Raw genomic sequence first — 24621 nt, forward strand, 5'->3', positions numbered from 1 at the left:
AAGAAAAAATTTGTTTTATATACGCATACATATAAATAAATGCACACATCTGCATAGATCTGTAAGATCCATGGTTTGGGGTGGGGAAGGATAGGACAAACTTGGTAAATGCCTGGCCGAAGAGTATATGGAACTTCTTTTTACTCTTCTTTTATGCTTCTGGAAGTCTGAAATTGTTTCAAAATAAGAAATTACTAAAGTGGTTTGGGTTTCGCCGGGTGGAACTAGATGTTGTCGAGCAGGGGAACATTCATGGCAGAACACTCTTAGTAAGGTATGTGGGCCAAGACCCAAGGAGGGATATATAAGCTTTGACGAGTGGTAATAGTCCGTTAATCTAGATACAGAAACCTGGAATTACAAATGGGAAAACACTGTTGAGGGGGTTAAATCTCAAAAGTGAGAGCAGTTTGTTAAAAGTATACATATCAATAACAGCAGTTATGTTAAATTTTTAAAATGCTATAATTTATGGACAGGCATGTATGATCATTAAGTATAAATTATGACCCTAGAAGAATATGCCCAAGTCTATAATGCTGATTGCCTGTGGGGAGGGGAAGGGTTAGGATTAGGGAGAAGAGTGAGGAGGTAAGAAGCTTCATTTGTATTGTAACCTTGTTCCCTTAAGAAATTTAAAGGTCTCGGTTAAGTATACCAAATTGAATGGATACAGGAGCACAGGTATATATTTTTTTGTATATTTTAAACATTTCAGGTTTTAAAAAACAAAAAAAGAAATACCCTTTCTGGATGGGTATGGTAGGTGTAGTTGGAAAGACAGGAGTTTGGATCACAGAAAGTCCCCAGATATGATAAAAAATGTAGATTTTGATCAATCACAACAGAAACCTTTTCCTGGAAAACTGAGGTGTATTGCATATTTGAAATCAACTTGAGCTATGAACTTAGAAGAATCCTATTAGTTAAATCTGTTGAAAGGTAATTTTCAGAAAAAGGTAGAATCGTAATTCCCATATTGATATAAAAATCTTTAACATATGTTGAAATTTTTATTTAGCTCATGAGGGATCTAGGCAGATGTTTTAACTGGTTCCAAAGAGAATCCAAAGGACAGACACATGTATAGATTAGAAATATTGAAATGATTATGTAAATGAGGCAGATTTGGTTTTGCCTCCCTCATGGGTGGGGGCAGGGAAGACAACTGGTTCACTCTCAGGCAGGATAGAATTTTTATGTCCATAGAAATACTTTTCATTGTTATCACTTACCTACGGTTTGCCAAATTATAAAACAGCTCATAGACCTAGCTAGAGTCAGGGAACCTGGGTGGCTCAGTAGGTTAAGTGACTGCCTTCGGCTCAGGTCATGATCCTGGAGTCTGAGGATTGAGTCCTGAGTTGGGCTTCTTGCTCAGCAGGGAGTCTGCTGCTCCCTCTGACCCTCCCCCATCTTGTGCTCTCTCTCATTCTCTCTCTCTCTCTCAAATAAATAAATAAAATCTTAAAAAAAAAAAAAAGACCTAGCTAGAATCAGATAATCCAGAGGGTGTGCTGTAGGTAGATAGTACAGAGTCTTCCACTGAAGCACACATTTTTCTCCACAATATGTAAACTTCTTATAATTTAAATTTGTTTTGGGATCTTTGTAGCAGGATTTCCTGAAGTTGAATAATTTGAATATGTGAGGTAATCTGTCACCTCTCGAAATATAATACGTAAATATAAAGCAATGTGAAATTTTATGGGTTGGAAAATTGTTTTGTCTTTGAAGATTGAATCCCTTCATGTTGTAAAATTTGTATAACTACACCGTTCATGAAAATACTGCTAATGCAAATTTTAGATAAGTGTTTTTATGGATAGAATCCTAGCCGAGACACATCAGCAACTTCCGCAGATCATAAGGAAATTACTGGCTTAACATAGATCATAATTCCTTCTCATGGGGAGAGCCAAATGGTAGGTAAAGGACTCAGGCTGTTACTCATTTTGAAAGCCTCTCTGAATGGCTGCTGTTTGATTTCCTGTGTCTAAGCTGAAGAGGTCACACGGAAGATGGGCATGGTGGCAGATACTAAAGATGCTGCCAGCCTGTCTAGAGATCATAGACATCTGTAGCAGAAAGGAAGGAGGTCCAGTCTGCTGTGATTTCTCCCTTCTTTACTCACTAGCTTACTGCTTAAAGCTGCTTTCTAGTTTCGGGGATAGGTCACCTTTTGTTTTAAACTGACATTTTTTGGTCTTTTTCCAGTCTTTTTCCCGGACTCTTAACGCAGTTTTCTCTCCATTGTAACTGGATTAGATTAAGGGGGTCAACAGAGGCCATTTGATTTATTTTTGCAGCGTGTAGTCTGGCTCATTCTAGACCTGGTCTAACTTTTTTCCCCTACGGAAGAACTTGTCATTACTGGACTTTTTCAAAATTTGCAGTTGCCCAGTAGGGGGCGGCAGATATAAAGGGATAATGTGACTGTAGCAAACCTGTTAATATTTTTGTATTCTGTCCCCTGCAGGCTCCACGTCCGATTCTCTTAGTCCCCTTTTCTCTGCTAATGTTCGTGTGCTTCTTAGCTAGGGACGTAAGGCTCGCAGAAGAGTGTTTCTTCACACTATTTCTCTTTGCTTCCTGGTTGAAATGACACTTAGGAACGTTTTGGTTACTTGCTTATATAAAATGTGCATTTTAGAATTAACCAAAAAGGAAAGAACATTTTAACTGCACCATGGTCCTATTTTTTGTTTTGTTTATATTAAAACTTGTCTGGAAATAGCAGTGTTTAAATACAGTTAAGCACATCATTTATTTCTCATTCTCATGAAGCCTTTTGGGGATATGTCCAAGAATCTTTTCCTCTAGATTTAAAGGCTTCTGGCCCTTTAAATGTGAGGTGTTACTTCAAAACTTTGGAGTATGGGTACAGGTGACATTCTGTCTGTCTCATATGTTGGTTTTGTAGGTGTTAAGAGAACCATTCAGTCCTTCCTCACATCCCCAGATGCCTCGTGACATCTGTCTTTTTAGCTTCATGGGTTTTGATTGTTTTGGAAAGTACCATTTGGGCACTTGTTATTTTTTTTCCCTTTCTGGTAAATGTTTGATCATTGATTTTGTTTAGCTCATTCAGAAATTCCGATAGTGATTGTATTCTGACTTATTTTTAACATGCTTAATTGTTTAACCTTGAGATTTTGATCTTGTTTTCTGTGTTTATTGTGATGTTATCAACCTGCCCAAATGATTTCTCCTTTCTCTCTGTAGGCACCGGAATTTCCCGAGTTCACCACGAAAGTCCAAGAAGCTATCAATTCACTGGGGGGCAGTGTATTTCCTAAGCTTAACTGGAGTGCCCCAAGGGTAGGAACACATCAGTAAATCTCTCTCTTACTGTTTGAATATTCTTTGTTTTGCTATTCATTTCTTTTTATATCCCCACAGGGGGTTTAATTTTATTCCTAATTCTAGGGAAAACACTGCGGAATTTATTTTTATTTCCCCCTTCTACTTTCCTGATTTCCTAAGTCTGTAAAATACTATATATTTTGCCAAAAGACAGTTGCAGCCTCTTGTGTTGCTGATCGTGCTAGAATCTGATTAAGGCCATTCTCTGCCCCTTTCAAAACTTCAGCAGTCCAGTGTAACAGAGAAATTTTTCTCTGTTGAAAAATAATGAAAATTAAAATGTCACAGGACCTAGACATAGAGCCATTCGGGACATCAGCTGACATTTTCTTAAATTGTGTTTTATCATTATGACATTGCATTGACAAGATTTTTTTAGTCAAGGTCTATGGAAAAATTTGCTCTTTTTTCTAATCTAGTGGAAAACAATTATGGCAGCAGAGTTCATTAAGGAATCAAAGACTTAACTTGCATCTTCAAAAATCATCTCATGGGCCTTTCTTTTCTTATTCTAAAACGAATGACAAATTGTACCTAATCTAGCCTTTATTTTTACTGATTAAAATTAGTTACACATGTACATCATGTAAATTTTTAAAAGATCTGGACTCTTGTTCCCTAAACCAGCAGGTCCTGACACTTCCTTTGCTTTGCCATTTCTCACTCCTCAGAGGGAACTGCCGTCCTTGTTTCAGTTCATTCTTTTGTTATTTTCCTCTACGACTTTATCCTTTAACTACCGATATTCATTATTGCTGCCCACTCAGGAACGAGAAGATTCCACTCTCTCATCTCCCATTCCCGCTGCTTTATACTCCCCTCTCCTCATTTGAGTACTGTCGTGTTTCGATTAGGTCAGGATGCAGTGTTTCTGACATTCTGGTGATGCAGACTGTGCATGTCTGATAGATACTGTATAGGATGACGTCGTGTTCTTGTTCACCCTTTTGTTTTCCCTGGAATTCATGGTTTTCTATGCGTCTCCTGTTGTTTCACTGGAATTAAATCTCTGGTCAGTGTACCATTCTCAATCAGAAGTTCATCATCTTTTTCATTGGGAGGAATTGTAAAGAAGTTATTATAAAGAAGTTATTAAAGCTCATTTTTAGTTTGTATATGAGCAGTAATTTGAATCATTTTTTACTGCTGAACTGGGCTGAGGTTTTCCACTTAAGAATGGTGGATTATTTGTGGTTTGAAGTTATTCATTTGTTCATTTATATTTTATCTTTGTGTGCCTACCATGTGCCACTGCTTTCTTTCATGTGTGGATAATTCATTTTTTGCAATCATTTGTTTTCTCAAAATTAGATTACTGCCCTGTGTCTGATCTATGGGAGAAGTATGTTTAATAAATGACGTAATGAATGTCATTGTTAGGCATGTTTTGCTAAGCTTTGTGCCCAGTGTGCCTGCAGTTCTTATCTTTTTCTGGTTTGTATGTATGAGACGTTCAGCACTGAAAACTGCGGTGGTGCAGAATGTTTCATCTCTTCCCTCTCTGGTCTGGTAGACATGGGGCTGAACTGTCCAGTCCTCACATTTCGGGAGTCCCAGCTGTCACTGCCCAGAAGCAAGAAGAGAAAAAGTGTCGTCTTTTTCTTAGAGAGTAGCTGGTCAGGCTCTTTCTTTACACCTTGATCTTTTAGCTCAAGTGTCCGCACTTCTCATACTTCTTCACCGCTCTTTCATCATCAGCAGGGCAAACACAGGGAAGTCCTTGGGCCTGAGCGGGAAGGTGAGGACCTTAACAGCTCAGTGTTTGTAACCCAGCGTGCAGCATGCAGTGGCCCTACTCTCAGTCTTTCAGAAGTGTGATTTGACATTGGATAGTATAGCTAAAATGTCTCACCTGAACTTTATTTTTTTTAATGTTTTTTATTGTATTATGTTAGTCACCATACAGTACATCCCTGGTTTCCGATGTAAAGTTCGATGATTCATTAGTTGCGTATAACACCCAGTGCACCATGCGATACGTGCCCTCCTTACTACCCATCACCAGTCTATCCCATTCCCCCACCCCCTCCCCTCTGAAGTCTTCAGTTTGTTTCTCATAGTCCATAGTCTCTCATGTTTCATTCCCCCTTCTGATTACCCCCCTTTTCTTTATCCCTTTCTTCCCCTACCGATCATCCTAGTTCTTATGTTCCATAGATGAGAGAAATCATATGATAATTGTCTTTCTCTGCTTGACTTATTTCACTTAGCATTATCTCCTCCAGTGCTGTCCATGTTGCAGCAAATGTTGAGAACTTGTTCTTTCTGATAGCTGAGTAATATTCCATTGTGTGTATGGACCACAACTTCTTAATCCAGCCATCTGTTGAAGGGCATCTCATTTCCTTCCACGATCTGGCTATTGTGGACAATGCTGCTATGAACTTTGGGGTGCATATGGCCCTTCTCTCCACTCTGTCCATATCTTTGGGGGTAAATATCCAGTAGTGCAATGGCTGGGTCATAGGGTAGCTCAATTTTTAACTTTTTAAGGGACCTCCACACTGTTTTCCAGAGTGGCTGTACCAACTTGCATTCCTACCAACAATGTAGGAGGGATCCCCTTTCTCCACATCCTCTCCAGCAATTGTTTCTTGCCTTGTCTATTTTTGCCATTCTAACTGGCGTAAGGTGGTATCTTAGTATGGTTTTGACTTGAATTTCCCTGATGGCTAATGATTTTGAACATTTTTTCATGTGTCTGTTAGCCATTTGTATGTCTTCATTGGAAAAGTGCCTGTTCATATCTTCTGTCCATTTTATGATTTGTTTCTCGCGTATTGAGTTTGAGAAATCACCTGAACTTTTTCTTTAAACGGAATGTGTGTTATCAGTTTTGTGTATAGGCCTGAGCCTCATACATAGCAACTGACTTGGAATATATGCTAAGTTGCATGTGCTTTATCATTATTTAGGATGCATACTGGATAGCAATGAACAGTTCTCTGAAATGTAAAACCCTCAGCGACATCTTTCTGTTGTTCAAGAGTTCTGATTTCATCACTCGTGACTTCACTCAGCCGTAAGTATGTCTCTTCATCTCCCATGTCAATAGTTTCTGTACTTACGAGAGTTTTGCTGAAGGCGAAATCCCGCTGCTTCTAGTACTGTTAAAAACAACAGTTCTGGGGCGCCGGGGTGACTTAGTCAGTTAAGCGTCTGCCTTCAGCTTAGGTCATGATCTCCCCGTTCTGGGGTTGAGCCCCACGTCTGGCTTCCTGCTTAGTGGGGAGTCTGCTTCTCCCTCTTCCTCTGCCCCTCTACCCCGCTTGTGCTCTGTCTCTCTATCTCTCTCTCTGTCTGTCTCTCAAGTAAATAAATAAATAAAATCTCTTAAAAAAAACCATAACAACACAATAGCAGTTCCATATAACAGGACGTATTAGAGCAGACCTTTCTTTTCCTTTGATAGTAAATGCTCTACAATGAATATTCGTAAATATCAAGGGCTTTCTTTGTATCTGCCCATTAAATATTTTGGTAATTTTTTTCTCATTATAAAATCAATATATGCTTATAGAAAAACAAAATTAGGAATTTGAACTAAACAAAAACAGGAAATGTAGAAGCACCCATGACCTCACCACAGTTAGTTTTATGTACTTCCAGAATTCTTTCTTTTTTATGTATAATATAGATATACCTGTGTCTAACCATATTCTAATATTTTAACAGAGTCTTGCTTAGTAGCCTGCAGTATAGAGCTAACATCTTTACGTGTCATATATGCATCATTGTTTAAAATTACTTTAATGCATTCCACTGGTTAGCTACAGCATGATTTGTTTGATCAGTCTTCTATTTGTCAATAATTCTACAGTGAATATCCCTGAGCTAAATGTTTATGCATGTTCCTAATTTTTTTCCTAGAATAAATTTCAGGAAATGGAATTGCTGTTTTCCTTTCTTTGCCAGTTACTCTTTAGCTAAAGAACTCCTAGGCAGATAACCCACCTCCACCATTGACCTGCCAGTGACTCTCTATGCTCTCTCGTTCTGTCATCAAATAGGTGTTCTTCTAGATTTCCCATCCCACCCATCATAAACAAACCAATTATTGCACTTAAACTACTTCTTAAACCAATGTCTAAAGTAAAGTATATCACAAAATCCAGCAACTAAGCGGGTAAATAGGGGTGCAAATACTGTGTACCCATGCCACTTCTTCCCTGTCCGTCCATGTAGTCTGCCCTGCCCATTCACCCCATATCAGCTTCAGATCCTTTTTTGAGGAGAAGCCTGGCACAAAAAAAAAACTCACTGCATGTCAGTTGTGCACCTAGTCTTTTGCCTCTGAGTTCTGCAGCTTGGGCGTTGGTTTTAGTATTATAATAACAAATGAAGTTCGGTGTTAATAAATGAGTCTGGTTAAATTGTAAGTTTATTATAAAAGGGGTTTACCTGTATCGATACTTCTGGCTCATTTACAGAGAAGAGCTTTATATTGTTTTCATATTTCGTTGTCCACCTTTTGTGGTCACACTGGCACAGACATTAATAGGTGTTTGGCGGCCCTTGTTTAGTAATAATGCTGTGGCATTTCCGTTCTAGGAGAGTCCCTCTGATTCGAGGAAGTCGTCGCTGTCTTCTTTGTCCATTATAAAGCTTTTAAATATCTAATGCTTTAAGTAAAGGGGCCTTAAACTATATTACATTAAAAATGCTCTATGCTTGCTAGTTATCAGATAGGGGTTTCCATGTACCTTTAACATTAGTTGCAGTGAGAGTATGAAGACATCTTTTCCTTTTCAAAAATTACTGTAAGTCGCTTTTAATTCTCTGTGGCTGATGGTTTTTTAAGTCATCTTTGCATCTTGGTGAACTGCTGCTGCTCCCTAGCCCACCTCTTTCTCTTTGTCCTGCGTGAATCTAACAGTAGTCCAGGAGAAGGTAGAAATACCAGTCAGTTGTTTGGCCTTATGTGCTCTTTGACTTTTGCCTGGGAGGGAGGTTAAAGCAGCAAATGAATTTGAGGCCTTGGATTAAGAGTGTTTACCCACAGAATACCATGCTTCTCCTAGTCTAAATAATTGGGAGTTGGCAGGAGCAAACCCCAAGCACCGAGCTTGTAGCCTTTCAGCTGGCCGGCTCAAATTTGTCACCTTCTTCTGGAAGTATTTGTCGGTACGAGGCCGCAGAGCTGTAAGTCTTGTCACCGTAAAAATCTGTATTGATAGGATCTTTAGTGAAAGATGAACTTTTGTCTCATAGGCCTTTCAGGAGCCTCGAAAGATTAAATTCGGAGCGTAATTCTTTAAATTAGACAGTATTGTGTCAATGATTTAATCTCTTTCCTTCTATCGGCTAGAAAATCGAGGCCTAAATCTGCTTGGTCATTTGTTCCCACAAACTAGTTAGTAGAACCAAAACCAGAATATAATTTCAGTAATGCCTTTCCAAATGGTTTCTGTATTTTCTCTTAGTAAAGTCTTAAATTCCTCCTTTTAAAAATGCTTCAAATTAAAATAGAGAATATCATAAAGAATTTAATTTTGTAAGAATTTATTATATAATAAAAATGTTATAAATAAAAACAGTAAATATAAATGTAAATTATAAAAAGACTTTATGGAGTTATTATATAATTATCTGTGATATGTGTAAGATTATATAATATTATAAAAGTGACATCATATTGTTTTTACTATTTTGGGGCTTACCTCAAAAAAGGAAAGATATGCCAGTCAGGATTACAAGCTAACAGTAGGCCAACTAAAAGTAGTTTACACATTCAGAGTTTTAAAAAATATATTATTTAATAAGGACTCTGGAGCGTGGGTATTTCTGGGCTTAATTGAGCTGCTTTTCAAGGTCTCCAAGGAGCCAGGCTCTCAGTTTTTACCCTACGCTCATGCTTGGCTTACTGGTGTGGTATTTGGAATTATCACCTACTGGTTTCAAGATTGCTGTTACAGTTCTGGGCATCACGTGAAGACGTGACAGTATCTGAACCAAAAATAGAAGGGTGGTGTGTTTCCTCTCACTACCCTCTGTATGTGAGCAAATAAAGCATTCTGGAAGCTACCCAGGAGACTTCCTGTCAGGCTCATTGGCCACATAGTGACCCAGCCTAATCCAGCCGTTGGCAGAGGGAACAGAAATGTAATGACTGGTTTAGATCGGGGCTGTCAGACGTTAACACGCATCAGGATCATCTAAGGGCTTTGATGAAACACAGATGGCTGGTCCCCTCCCTGAGGTTCTGGTTCAGTAGGCTGGGAGTGAGGCCCGAGAATAGAATTTCTAAGAAGTTCCCAGGTTATCGTCATGAGCCTTGGGGAGGCCCACGCCTTGAGGACTGCTTAGATTAAGCAGCACGTGCATCCCCGGGATTCCTGAGGGGACTGAGAGTACAAGTGCTTCCTGATGCAGCAGCCACAATTGTGTTAGCAAGGATGCAGGTCGGGAAGAACTCGCGGGAGACCAGCAGCACTATCTGCCACAGTTGTGAGCTGATACAGAATATTAAGTACTCTTATTTTTCCTGTTCCTCAAAACTGGTTATTGTACCCAGGAAGCTTTAAAAAGTGGAAGTTGAAGTATGACACATTTAACACAATCTGTCGCACTAGACTCACTGAGTGAACTGTTTGCCCAGATATAAACATTTTATGTGGTTAGACTTGTTGAGTCTCAAGGCTGCTTTCAGCAATTATTTTATTGATTAAGTGTCACTTCAGTAGGCCAAGGCAAGAAAATAATATCCGGTATTCAATTGGCATTTGGAAGGAAGGGCTGAGCGGGTGAAAAAATTAATCCATTAAGTGTTTCTCTGAGGGATTTGTCACCCACAAGATAAATTTGATTAGAGGTTAGGAAATTTCCCTTGTCTTAGTAATTTAACTCAGCTATGCTTGACGTAATTTGTATGCACTCTTAAGATCATCACAAAACTGGGTATTAATCCTAAAAGTCCGCAAGTAGTCTCAGGAGTAAAATTTTGTGTGTAAGTTGGGCCTGACAGAACCTTTAACTTGTGATTTTTAGGGCCCATTTAATGAGATGACACTTTCTGCTGTAAGTTATTTTAATTTTAGATAGCATATCTTATCTCTTTTTGAAGAAGAATTCTATGAAAAATCAAATGATGTACCCAACGATCCTTAGTTCATTATTGTTTACTTTTATCTTTGTTTTTCCACCACCAGTGAAATCTGGAATGGCATCTGTGCACCAGTACTCTTTTTTTTTTTTTTTTTTTTTAGTTTTTTTTTTTATTTATTTGACAGAGATAGAGAGAGAGGGAACACAAGCAGGGGGAGTGGGAGAGGAAGAAGCAGGCCCATAGCAGAAGAGCCTGATGTGGGGCTCGATCCCAGAACGCCGGGATCACGCCCTGAGCCGAAGGCAGACACTTAACCGCTGTGCCACCCAGGCGCCCCAATGCACCAGTACTCTTAACTTGGTTCTCTGGGTTCCTCATGAGCAATAGTCTCCAGCACCAGAACTTTAATGCTTAATGTTCCATGGCTCTGCATTTTTTTCCTGCCCATAATTTACACTTTTTCTTATACTTAGCAAGTATTTACTGTGAGGTATAAAGTAACCTTCCAGCTTTAAAAAAAAGCTCGCCAATGAGACTCATGCCCTAGTAAATATCTAGGGTGGTAGGCCACTTTAAAACATTAATGATTGTGTTTACTGCCACTTCAGAAAGCTTTAATGAAGAGGTTTTCTCACTACTTATAAAAATGGTGAAATCGTGATCTCAGCTAATGGACGTAGGTAATACCTAAGTTGCCTAGAGTAAATTCACGTAGATATTAGTCTCAAAATATACCAACAGTGTGATTCTCCTTCCCCCGCTCCTGCCATGTGACTGGTCCAAATTAGAGGCCCAGTTCATACCGTTAGAGTAGGTAATATTGTAAATCTGTACGTCCAGTGCCAGAATCTCACCCCTTACCCCTGACACATAGGATTCATCTTCAACTTAAATGTTTTCCTCTAGCATTGTCTCTGTTTTCATCTCCGTCTAGCTCTTTCTTGTACAGTATTTCTGCATTGTAGCACAGCTCAGCCCACTGCAGGCACATGCATCTTTTTCTGGGCGTCTCCTTCTTCCCTGGTAACAAAGCATGGGACACATTCTGCCTCATCTGTATACTAGAGTACATCCCTATATTCCTGATTGTGCTGCCCTCTGCTCCACACACCCACATCCTTATCATTGAACGTATTACATTTGTTCTTTTTCGATGTGTGAACTATTTGGAATGGCATGATAAAAACTTGTTGATTACAGTTATGAAGTTCACAGAAAAAAGTATGTCAATCTTAAGATATGTTTAGGGCATAATGAATAGGTCTGTTTTTGCTAAGACCCCTTGGCTGACAGGAAATGCAATTTTGTTGAAGTTGAGGGAATGAATTGGGCAGTAGCTTGAGTAGAAATGAAAGAAAAAAGATAGCCTTCTTGCCTGCCAGTGATCAGTGCTGGCCGAGCATAGTCCTTGCAGTTTTGGGCTAAGACTTTTTTTTTCTTTCTTTTCTTTTAAAAATTTGGATCTAGAACATTACTCTCAAAAATTCCTGTTTATTGGCTAATTTCAAAATGTTTTAAAAATACATTGGTATAATTTCATAGTAGCTTTCATCAGAATAGACTTTCGGGTTTTGTTGGTTTTTTTCCAAAATAAAATCTTTACTGTTTTTGTACCTGAGAATTTTTTTTTAGTTTATAATTCCCATTGTAGATAATATAACATTTAATAACATCATTTAATAACATGTTTATTTGGAGTTTTAATGGCTAGCTAGAGGAACTATAATTATAATTCTATATAGGAGCCTCCTTTCTATCCATCCAGACCGTAAAGCAGTGACTTTGATTTAATACTACTTTCTCTTGTTACCTTGTTGAAAATTTCAATCAAAGAAATCTTCCAAGTTATAATAAAATATTTACCCAGGAAAAAATTTAGAGGTGGGATTTAAAAACACACTTGGACATGCACAATAAGCTCATAAGTGTACATGAAAATGGTTAGTAAGTACTAATTATAGCTAGACTGTTCAGGTTGGCAGAGATGTTCAAATGAGATTCAAAATGTTCTTATTTGTAATTATAAAAGAACTTTAAGAAACTGATCATTAATTTCTGGTTTTAGCTCAGTAGCAGGCTAAGATAACTTGAAAAAATCTTTTGTTACAAATTAGAGATGCCGGGTAAAATATAAACTATAACAGAAAAATGCATAGCTGAATTCACGAGAAACAAAAGGCAAATCCCAGATGCAAGAAATTTAAAGAGCATGGAAAATCAGAAGGTTAGGTAGGTAAGCCTCCTAGGGGTCGTTATCAGAGCCTATAAGGGACATAATTTTTAATCCCTTTATGGGATTGGGGCCAAGCATTAAGCCAAAATAAAGTGAGGATTTGAAAAAGAGACTGTTCTGGGCCTTCAGTAAAGATGAACAAGAAAAAAAATTCATCCATTGGCACAGAGACAGGGAAGCAGGACTGAATCCCCTTGGGCTTTGGGTTTTTCGTTTTTAATGAAACNGTTTATTATAAAAGGGGTTTACCTGTATCGATACTTCTGGCTCATTTACAGAGAAGAGCTTTATATTGTTTTCATATTTCGTTGTCCACCTTTTGTGGTCACACTGGCACAGACATTAATAGGTGTTTGGCGGCCCTTGTTTAGTAATAATGCTGTGGCATTTCCGTTCTAGGAGAGTCCCTCTGATTCGAGGAAGTCGTCGCTGTCTTCTTTGTCCATTATAAAGCTTTTAAATATCTAATGCTTTAAGTAAAGGGGCCTTAAACTATATTACATTAAAAATGCTCTATGCTTGCTAGTTATCAGATAGGGGTTTCCATGTACCTTTAACATTAGTTGCAGTGAGAGTATGAAGACATCTTTTCCTTTTCAAAAATTACTGTAAGTCGCTTTTAATTCTCTGTGGCTGATGGTTTTTTAAGTCATCTTTGCATCTTGGTGAACTGCTGCTGCTCCCTAGCCCACCTCTTTCTCTTTGTCCTGCGTGAATCTAACAGTAGTCCAGGAGAAGGTAGAAATACCAGTCAGTTGTTTGGCCTTCTGTGCTCTTTGACTTTTGCCTGGGAGGGAGGTTAAAGCAGCAAATGAATTTGAGGCCTTGGATTAAGAGTGTTTACCCACAGAATACCATGCTTCTCCTAGTCTAAATAATTGGGAGTTGGCAGGAGCAAACCCCAAGCACCGAGCTTGTAGCCTTTCAGCTGGCCGGCTCAAATTTGTCACCTTCTTCTGGAAGTATTTGTCGGTACGAGGCCGCAGAGCTGTAAGTCTTGTCACCGTAAAAATCTGTATTGATAGGATCTTTAGTGAAAGATGAACTTTTGTCTCATAGGCCTTTCAGGAGCCTCGAAAGATTAAATTCGGAGCGTAATTCTTTAAATTAGACAGTATTGTGTCAATGATTTAATCTCTTTCCTTCTATCGGCTAGAAAATCGAGGCCTAAATCTGCTTGGTCATTTGTTCCCACAAACTAGTTAGTAGAACCAAAACCAGAATATAATTTCAGTAATGCCTTTCCAAATGGTTTCTGTATTTTCTCTTAGTAAAGTCTTAAATTCCTCCTTTTAAAAATGCTTCAAATTAAAATAGAGAATATCATAAAGAATTTAATTTTGTAAGAATTTATTATATAATAAAAATGTTATAAATAAAAACAGTAAATATAAATGTAAATTATAAAAAGACTTTATGGAGTTATTATATAATTATCTGTGATATGTGTAAGATTATATAATATTATAAAAGTGACATCATATTGTTTTTACTATTTTGGGGCTTACCTCAAAAAAGGAAAGATATGCCAGTCAGGATTACAAGCTAACAGTAGGCCAACTAAAAGTAGTTTACACATTCAGAGTTTTAAAAAATATATTATTTAATAAGGACTCTGGAGCGTGGGTATTTCTGGGCTTAATTGAGCTGCTTTTCAAGGTCTCCAAGGAGCCAGGCTCTCAGTTTTTACCCTACGCTCATGCTTGGCTTACTGGTGTGGTATTTGGAATTATCACCTACTGGTTTCAAGATTGCTGTTACAGTTCTGGGCATCACGTGAAGACGTGACAGTATCTGAACCAAAAATAGAAGGGTGGTGTGTTTCCTCTCACTACCCTCTGTATGTGAGCAAATAAAGCATTCTGGAAGCTACCCAGGAGACTTCCTGTCAGGCTCATTGGCCACATAGTGACCCAGCCTAATCCAGCCGTTGGCAGAGGGAACAGAAATGTAATGACTGGTTTAGATCGGGGCTGTCAGACGTTAACACGCATCAGGATCATCTAAGGGCTTTGATGAAACACAGATGGCTGGTCCCCTCCCTGAGGTTCTGGTTCAGTAGGCTGGGAGTGAGGCCCGAGAATAGAATTTCTAAGAAGTTCCCAGGTTATCGTCATGAGCCTTGGGGAGGCCCACGCCTTGAGGACTGCTTAGATTAAGCAGCACGTGCATCCCCGGGATTCCTGAGGGGACCGAGAGTACAAGTGCTTCCTGATGCAGCAGCCACAATTGTGTTAGCAAGGATGCAGGTCGGGAAGAACTCGCGGGAGACCAGCAGCACTATCTGCCACAGTTGTGAGCTGATACAGAATATTAAGTACTCTTATTTTTCCTGTTCCTCAAAACTGGTTATTGTACCCAGGAAGCTTTAAAAAGTGGAAGTTGAAGTATGACACATTTAACACAATCTGTCGCACTAGACTCACTGAGTGAACTGTTTGCCCAGATATAAACATTTTATGTGGTTAGACTTGTTGAGTCTCAAGGCTGCTTTCAGCAATTATTTTATTGATTAAGTGTCACTTCAGTAGGCCAAGGCAAGAAAATAATATCCGGTATTCAATTGGCATTTGGAAGGAAGGGCTGAGCGGGTGAAAAAATTAATCCATTAAGTGTTTCTCTGAGGGATTTGTCACCCACAAGATAAATTTGATTAGAGGTTAGGAAATTTCCCTTGTCTTAGTAATTTAACTCAGCTATGCTTGACGTAATTTGTATGCACTCTTAAGATCATCACAAAACTGGGTATTAATCCTAAAAGTCCGCAAGTAGTCTCAGGAGTAAAATTTTGTGTGTAAGTTGGGCCTGACAGAACCTTTAACTTGTGATTTTTAGGGCCCATTTAATGAGATGACACTTTCTGCTGTAAGTTATTTTAATTTTAGATAGCATATCTTATCTCTTTTTGAAGAAGAATTCTATGAAAAATCAAATGATGTACCCAACGATCCTTAGTTCATTATTGTTTACTTTTATCTTTGTTTTTCCACCACCAGTGAAATCTGGAATGGCATCTGTGCACCAGTACTCTTTTTTTTTTTTTTTTTTTTTTTAGATTTTTTATTTATTTATTTGACAGAGATAGAGAGAGAGGGAACACAAGCAGGGGGAGTGGGAGAGGAAGAAGCAGGCCCATAGCAGAAGAGCCTGATGTGGGGCTCGATCCCAGAACGCCGGGATCACGCCCTGAGCCGAAGGCAGACACTTAACCGCTGTGCCACCCAGGCGCCCCAATGCACCAGTACTCTTAACTTGGTTCTCTGGGTTCCTCATGAGCAATAGTCTCCAGCACCAGAACTTTAATGCTTAATGTTCCATGGCTCTGCATTTTTTTCCTGCCCATAATTTACACTTTTTCTTATACTTAGCAAGTATTTACTGTGAGGTATAAAGTAACCTTCCAGCTTTAAAAAAAAGCTTGCCAATGAGACTCATGCCCTAGTAAATATCTAGGGTGGTAGGCCACTTTAAAACATTAATGATTGTGTTTACTGCCACTTCAGAAAGCTTTAATGAAGAGGTTTTCTCACTACTTATAAAAATGGTGAAATCGTGATCTCAGCTAATGGACGTAGGTAATACCTAAGTTGCCTAGAGTAAATTCACGTAGATATTAGTCTCAAAATATACCAACAGTGTGATTCTCCTTCCCCCGCTCCTGCCATGTGACTGGTCCAAATTAGAGGCCCAGTTCATACCGTTAGAGTAGGTAATATTGTAAATCTGTACGTCCAGTGCCAGAATCTCACCCCTTACCCCTGACACATAGGATTCATCTTCAACTTAAATGTTTTCCTCTAGCATTGTCTCTGTTTTCATCTCCGTCTAGCTCTTTCTTGTACAGTATTTCTGCATTGTAGCACAGCTCAGCCCACTGCAGGCACATGCATCTTTTTCTGGGCGTCTCTTTCTTCCCTGGTAACAAAGCATGGGACACATTCTGCCTCATCTGTATACTAGAGTACATCCCTATATTCCTGATTGTGCTGCCCTCTGCTCCACACACCCACATCCTTATCATTGAACGTATTACATTTGTTCTTTTTCGATGTGTGAACTATTTGGAATGGCATGATAAAAACTTGTTGATTACAGTTATGAAGTTCACAGAAAAAAGTATGTCAATCTTAAGATATGTTTAGGGCATAATGAATAGGTCTGTTTTTGCTAAGACCCCTTGGCTGACAGGAAATGCAATTTTGTTGAAGTTGAGGGAATGAATTGGGCAGTAGCTTGAGTAGAAATGAAAGAAAAAAGATAGCCTTCTTGCCTGCCAGTGATCAGTGCTGGCCGAGCATAGTCCTTGCAGTTTTGGGCTAAGACTTTTTTTTTCTTTCTTTTCTTTTAAAAATTTGGATCTAGAACATTACTCTCAAAAATTCCTGTTTATTGGCTAATTTCAAAATGTTTTAAAAATACATTGGTATAATTTCATAGTAGCTTTCATCAGAATAGACTTTCGGGTTTTGTTGGTTTTTTTCCAAAATAAAATCTTTACTGTTTTTGTACCTGAGAATTTTTTTTTAGTTTATAATTCCCATTGTAGATAATATAACATTTAATAACATCATTTAATAACATGTTTATTTGGAGTTTTAATGGCTAGCTAGAGGAACTATAATTATAATTCTATATAGGAGCCTCCTTTCTATCCATCCAGACCGTAAAGCAGTGACTTTGATTTAATACTACTTTCTCTTGTTACCTTGTTGAAAATTTCAATCAAAGAAATCTTCCAAGTTATAATAAAATATTTACCCAGGAAAAAATTTAGAGGTGGGATTTAAAAACACACTTGGACATGCACAATAAGCTCATAAGTGTACATGAAAATGGTTAGTAAGTACTAATTATAGCTAGACTGTTCAGGTTGGCAGAGATGTTCAAATGAGATTCAAAATGTTCTTATTTGTAATTATAAAAGAACTTTAAGAAACTGATCATTAATTTCTGGTTTTAGCTCAGTAGCAGGCTAAGATAACTTGAAAAAATCTTTTGTTACAAATTAGAGATGCCGGGTAAAATATAAACTATAACAGAAAAATGCATAGCTGAATTCACGAGAAACAAAAGGCAAATCCCAGATGCAAGAAATTTAAAGAGCATGGAAAATCAGAAGGTTAGGTAGGTAAGCCTCCTAGGGGTCGTTATCAGAGCCTATAAGGGACATAATTTTTAATCCCTTTATGGGATTGGGGCCAAGCATTAAGCCAAAATAAAGTGAGGATTTGAAAAAGAGACTGTTCTGGGCCTTCAGTAAAGATGAACAAGAAAAAAAATTCATCCATTGGCACAGAGACAGGGAAGCAGGACTGAATCCCCTTGGGCTTTGGGTTTTTCGTTTTTAATGAAATGTCAGTCCTATATTTCGTTATGAACTTTGGAAAACAGAATTTGAACCACCTGCCTGTTGGAGATCTCCCATTAACTAAGAAATTAATGTTAAAAAGTCAGTCCCCCAGTCATTTTTACTTTCGAGGCACCTAGAAGATGCAAATACCGAGTGCCCTGGGAAGACTCCGCAACGCAGGCCTCATGGGACCCCCAGAGAAATGAGCCGGACCAAATAGGCGCTCATGTAGAAATACCAAGATCCGCGAGAAAACAGTCGATCTTACCTCAAGATGAGACAGCAGATGAGAGGAGGAAGTAGAGCTGTACCAATTTAAAATAACAGAAGTCTCAAAGATAATATAAAGGAAGTGTTTTAATTAATTAAACTCGTAAAAAGAATTGAGACTCTTAGAACAGGTTTTAGGTCCATTAATTTATATATAAGGATTGTAAAAATTCCAGTGTTGTTAGTACCCTCATTATCTTTACTCATTTTTGCTTCTTAAACCTACCTCCTCCAGAATGTAAGTGGATAAATATTCACACACAGCATTCTTTGCAGTATTTCGGCTGAGCTCTTGAAAATGCTATTATTGACCTTTACATTCAGGCTTAACTAGCTGGCTCTGCACTCTTCTCTTGCGGGAACCGTACTGGGCCATCTGGTTCATCATCTTAATAAGAAAAATCCTTATACAATAATCTCACACACCACAGACATTCTCACTTCTACTTTCTGAAACTAACCGGGCTTTTAAAATAACATTAAATGTTAAACCAATCAACACTTAAAAAATAAATGTTATAGGATGGGAGAATGCAAATATGCATTAAAATGTATACCTGTTTTAAAGTAGCAATATGAGGATTAACCAAGGGCTGAAATCAGTATTGGTAGGAATATCAGAGCAGTGAAAACATTAGACTATGAAGGATCTGTGTTTTGGAATTGTGCCTTTTGGGTTTCCTGTAATGTTTTGAAAATAGGTAGATATAGAACATCAATCTATCTTGTTCTTTATAGAATAATAGTAACTATCCTCTGTTACCAGATTTACAAAAACTATGGCACCCACAGGATTAAATCACATTTCAAAAATGAGAATGGTACTACACTAACCATTACGATAATGCCGTTATTTTGTTTATTCAAATTCCTTTGCCATTTTCCTCTTTCCATCTCCCTGTATGTTTTAGATACATTTAAATTAAAGAAAAGATAGTTCAGTTTTATCATTGATAATGAACTATTGGTTAGTTGGAAGCCAAAATATTCCTTTTTTTTTTCCTACTGAGGTGTAATTGACATAATGTTATATTAGTTTCAGGTGTACAACATAGTGATTCCATATTTGTCTGTATTGTAAAACATAAAATATTAACTTTTAAAGTAAGCTTGAATTGGCTTATAAAAGCATTACATGTGCACTTTGTACTTTTATGTATTTTTTAATTTATCAAAACTAAAAGAATAAAATTGTATATATGTGTTTTAAGGATAAAAGGAATTTTTATAATAGAGTTCATAAAATAGCAATTTTTACTAATTAAAATGTTCAGACTGTTAAACTAGGAAAAAAGGCAAGGAATCTTTCGAAATGAAGAAAAATTTATCATGTGGAACTATTAAAGATAATCAAGGACATTTTTTTAGATGCATCTGGTATTTATGGTGTTTCATTTTTTTTTTCTAGCTGAAATCTGAGCTTTAACAGCAGCTTTTTTTTTTTTTTTTTTTTTTTTTGAGAGAGTGTGCATGTGCACGGTGGGGAGGGGCAGAGGCTGAGAGAGACAAGCAGACTCCACAGTGAGTGTGGGGCTCAGTCTTAGAACTCTGAGATCATGACCTAGGCTGAAATCAAGAGTCGGACACTTAACCGACTGAGCCACCGAGGCACCCCTAACAGTAGCTCTAGAACCTCCATCCTTGCCGGTTTAGTGCTCTCCACTTACTTGATCTCTCACCTTTCAGAGCCTTGGTATCCTGATGTGATAAATTGATATTAATAGCACTTTCTCATAGGATTATTGGTGCCTGTTCATTAACACAGAAAAAACCCATTGTTTTTCAACAAAGCACATTGGGTGTACTTTTCTTTTTAATTCAGATTATATCTGTCCATGCCAAGTTGTTAGTAGGAATAAAGGTTCTTTTCTGAGAATCTCAGCCAACCAAATAAATTGGGATTGTTATTGTTTATAGTATAAATTACAAATGATTACAGAGAATTCCAACCTAATCAAATATTCAGGGGAATTGAAAAGCTTTTCAAACTCAGTTTTACTTGTAAATTGCTTAAGAGATCTTTAAAAGTATTTTTTGTTTTCTTTGCGTGGGTTTTTCTTTTTAATAAAAAGGTCTCTCGACTGCAAGTTTTGCTCACTCTTTAACTGTTGGTGTTCTGCAAGGTTCTGTCATCTGCCTGAGGTGATTGCTTCTGTTTACTTCCTCTACTTGNGCAAGTTTTGCTCACTCTTTAACTGTTGGTGTTCTGCAGGGTTCTGTCATCTGCCTGAGGTGATTGCTTCTGTTTACTTCCTCTGCTTTAGCTCTTATACCTCTGTGATTACATAACTTCAGATAATTGTCTTCAACTCCTCCTTCTCTTTGAGTTTCCTTATTTCTGGTTGCTTCTTAGACATCTCTGTGTGGTTCTCCCAGGATGTCTCCCACTCTCCATATACAAACATAATTCTCTCCCATCTTTCCCTCACCCCTGTCACCTGCTTTTCTCTCAGTCTCAATGAATGGCATTCCCATCACTGTCCAGCCAGTCTTTTAAACTAGACCTCAGTCATCCCAGCCTCTTTCTCCTTCACCCCTCACTTTCAACAGGGTGCCAGGCAATATTGGCTTTGCCTCCTGAATAACTTTGTCTAGTGCCTTCGTCCTCCCCCACTCCTACTGCAGCAGCTAGACCTTTATCTCTCCTCAGGGCTATTGGATTGAACCTTCTAACTGGTCTCCCCGCCTCCCCTCCCAGCTGTCCAGTACCATTGCCACAGTGGTAGTCCTAAAGCCCTCACATGTTTAGGAACTTAGCTCCCCATTGTCTGTATAATAAAGTACAGCCTCCCTAGAGAGACAAGACCCTTCACAATCTGGATACTCCTCCTCATCCAAAATTTTTCTCCAATGTCGTCTTTTTTTTTTTTTTTTTTAATTGGGGTATAGTTGACACAATGTTACATTAGTTTTGGGTGTAAAACATAGTGATTTAACAAGTCCATGTTTTACGGTATGCTCACCACAGGCGTAGCTGCCATCTGTCCCCATACAACACTCTCCCAGTGCCACTGACTGGATTGCCTATGCTGTGTCTTTTATCCCCATGACTTACTCATTCTTTAACTGGAAACATGTATCTCCCACCCTGCTTCACCCTTTTTGCCCATTCCCCCACTCCCTTCCCCTCTGGCAGCCACCAGTTTGTCCTCTGTATTTATGAGTCTATTTCTTATAAACATGAGTCTTTTTCTGCTTTTTGTTTGTTTAACATACCCATATCTTTATCCATTCATCTGTCGATGGACACTTGGACTGCTTCCATATCTCGACTGTTATAAATAATGCTACAGTAAACATAGGGGTGCATAAATCTTTTTGAATTAATATTTTTGTTTTCTTTGGGTAAATACCCAGTAGTGGAATTGCTGGATCATATGGTAGTTGTACTTTTACTGTTTTGAGGAAACTCCATACATTTTTCCACGGCAGCTGCGCCAGTTTACATTCCCACCAACAGTGCGCAAGGTCTGACCTCATCTTTCGGCCGTTCTCCTTGCACTCTACACTCCATCCGCGCGAATCCGCGGTAGTTCTCTGGGTACAGCCTGACAGTTCTCATTTCTCTTCCTGCTTTAGTGCATGCTTCCCTTTGCCTTAAATGTGGACCCTTCCCTTCCTGTTGAATGAAGCCTTCTCAACTACCACCTCCCCTCCCCACCCCCCAGAGAGCTAATCGGTTTTTCCTTTGTGCTGTCAGAGTATTCTTATTTTTGCTCTCGGTGTTTTTAATTTCTTTGTCTACTTTTTAGGCTTTCCCCACCAGACTAACTTCCTAAAGAACAAGGGACTCTGGTCATTTTAACATTTCTGGTACCTAGCCAGTTCTAGGCATAGGGAGACATTTAACAAAGGTGGTTAGAAAATACATGAAAAATTGTTAATGAAGTGGAGGATTTTTAGAGGGGAAACAGTAAATGTAAGGAATGAGTAGTTTATCAAATATTTTTTTAAATGGCATGCAGGGTAAGGATTGGATTAACTTTGTGTGGCTTTAGATGGTAGAGGTAATGTCAGCAGAGAAGTAGACCTCTGGTTTAGCCATAAAGAAGGCAATGGGAATTGTAGAACAGCAGCGCCATCCTGTCTTCATTTGGAATCTATATTTAGACAATCTGAGTTTTAGTCCTGGCTTGGTCACTAAATTTGGTTGTTTCTGGGTCTAAATTTCTTTGTTTTTTTGACAGAAAATGAAGATAATAGTAGCTTACTTGGTGGTTTTGAGGACTAGTGAAATACCATTTCGGGTGCCTCAGCTAACATCTGATGTTAATAGTGCTTAATAAATGTTCATCAGATTTGAATTAGCCTTCTAGTAAAACCTTACACATATCACATTGACTATAAGTAATGTGTGTACATAAACTGGCATGAAAAAAATTCAGTTGCCTTTTTTTCTCTTAAAGATTTATTCATTGTACTGATGATTCTCCAGATCCTTGTATAGAATATGAGGTAAGGATTTATTTTCTAAATCTTGAGATTGATAATCCTAGATGAAGATGTGTTGAAAATTGCTATCTATTCTTAAGCAAAATGAATAAAATTTTTTGGTTCAGTTTCTCTGGGAACATATATTTATGATAAATATATGTATAAGTAAATATATACACATATACACAGTATATACATACTATAGAATGTATGCATTTTGTAATAAAACAAATTCCTTATACCCATCATGTGGCTTAAGCTGGGTAGGCTTTTTAACCTGGTGTATGAAGAAAAAAAATCATCACATTTTACCATTTAGGCTCAGTGGACCTTTTTATTTTTTTACGTTGTTTACTCATTTTACAAATTACATAGAAGTTAGATTGAAAGGATACCGGAAAACATTTTTAGAAGTAGCAATAAGAGTTCAAACATAGCAAACCCAAATTTGTATTCTGTAGTTTCCTGGTTTGAAGTTATATGCTCCCCCCCACATACCCCTCCCTGAAATGGGCAGTGTTCTTGGACTCAAGTAACTACTCATCAGTTGTTATGAGTGAATCTGAAACATACTTTTCTTTTAAATCTTGATTCCAGGTTTCAGCTATATCCCTGATAGGCTCTTCCTCATCATTACTCCTGGTTCTTCTTGGACTTGGATTGTCAAAACGTAGTACTTTTGAAAACTTTGACAGCTCATAATTTGTTAAAGAGAGTGGTCATCCTGCTCCATAATTGCAAACCGCTTGGATTTTTGGATTTGTAACACCAACTAGAATTAGTCCAGTGGTCTTTTTAAAAAAAATTCTTCATTTAAAAAAAATTCATTGTTTGCTTTGTCACCTTTGTATACACTTTCAAAACTTACCCGCTGACTCACTCTATCAAGACATTTTTAATGTGTTGAATATATATTGGTATATCTTCTGTGATTATACCATGTTTGTAGAACAGTTAATTTACTGTTTACCAGGCCACCAAACTAGATCTTTTAGCACTTAGGATTGGGCTTTTTACATACCAGTTGTGAAGGGTTTTTTTGACTTAATAGCATAGTATGAGCATATCCCCAATCATTAAACATTTTTATAACATTCTTTATATGTATTTATTATATTCATATCATTTCACTGAACAAACATCTATTAAACACCTTCTGTGTCTTATCATTTGGTGCTGGAAAACACAAAATGACAAAGATTATTTCTCAAGTCTTGCCCCGAGGCATAATCTCTGTTTAGATGTCACCTTCTATCCCCAAGATTGATTTCACCATCAGTTTGCTCTTTTATTGCTTTTTTGGGAATATGCCATTATCATGTTAGTGCATAGGGTTTAAAACTCAGTTTTAAAAGCTCAGGAAAGTGATAGAATAATTAAAATGAAAAGTTGCAAGCAGAATTCTATATATAGTCTTCTGTGTGTATTTAAAAAGATATATACATGTACTCTATGCTCATTTATTTGTAGATTATTTCTGGAAAGCTATGTGAGAAATTGACAGCACTGTTTACCTCTGAGGGGGAGGACAAAGGGACTGGATGGGTTGGGGAGGAGTTTTTACCCTTAGGTGTTTTTTCAATCAACGACACAATGTATGTGTTACCTGCCCAAAACATTGTTTCAATAAAGATTATGCAGATTTTCCAAAAAATTAATGTTAGTTTGCAACAATTGCTTATTTCTTTGTTGCTTAAATAAAAATTACTGTAGCCCTAAAATCTATATTTGCCAGTATTAGTTTTTAATAGATGATAACTGTGTACATTTTTAGTTTTTAGTTCTTCATTTAATTATTAGGTTCTTTTTAAAAAATACAGCACATGTAAATCTTGACTAAGAGCTTGCAACAGTGAAAATTGAAATCAGTGCATTTTAAAATCCTAGGCATATTTTAACAATATAAGTTTTTTTTTTTTTTTT

General features: G+C 37.8%; 1 protein-coding gene across 2 annotated transcripts in view; it reads left to right on the top strand.

Moving 5' to 3' along the window:
* CDC123 (cell division cycle 123) overlaps positions 1-24621 on the top strand; it is a 72134-nt gene that overhangs the window by 21681 nt on the left and 25832 nt on the right. For both annotated transcript variants that reach the window (XM_034644408.1, XM_034644409.1), the window contains exons 5-7: positions 3226-3321; positions 6282-6388; positions 22671-22719. In XM_034644408.1, coding sequence (XP_034500299.1) covers positions 3226-3321; positions 6282-6388; positions 22671-22719 — 252 coding nt within the window. The remainder of the gene's footprint in view (positions 1-3225; positions 3322-6281; positions 6389-22670; positions 22720-24621) is intronic.

This window comes from Ailuropoda melanoleuca, chromosome 15 (genome assembly GCF_002007445.2).
Source record: "Ailuropoda melanoleuca isolate Jingjing chromosome 15, ASM200744v2, whole genome shotgun sequence".
Lineage (NCBI taxonomy): Eukaryota > Metazoa > Chordata > Mammalia > Carnivora > Ursidae > Ailuropoda > Ailuropoda melanoleuca.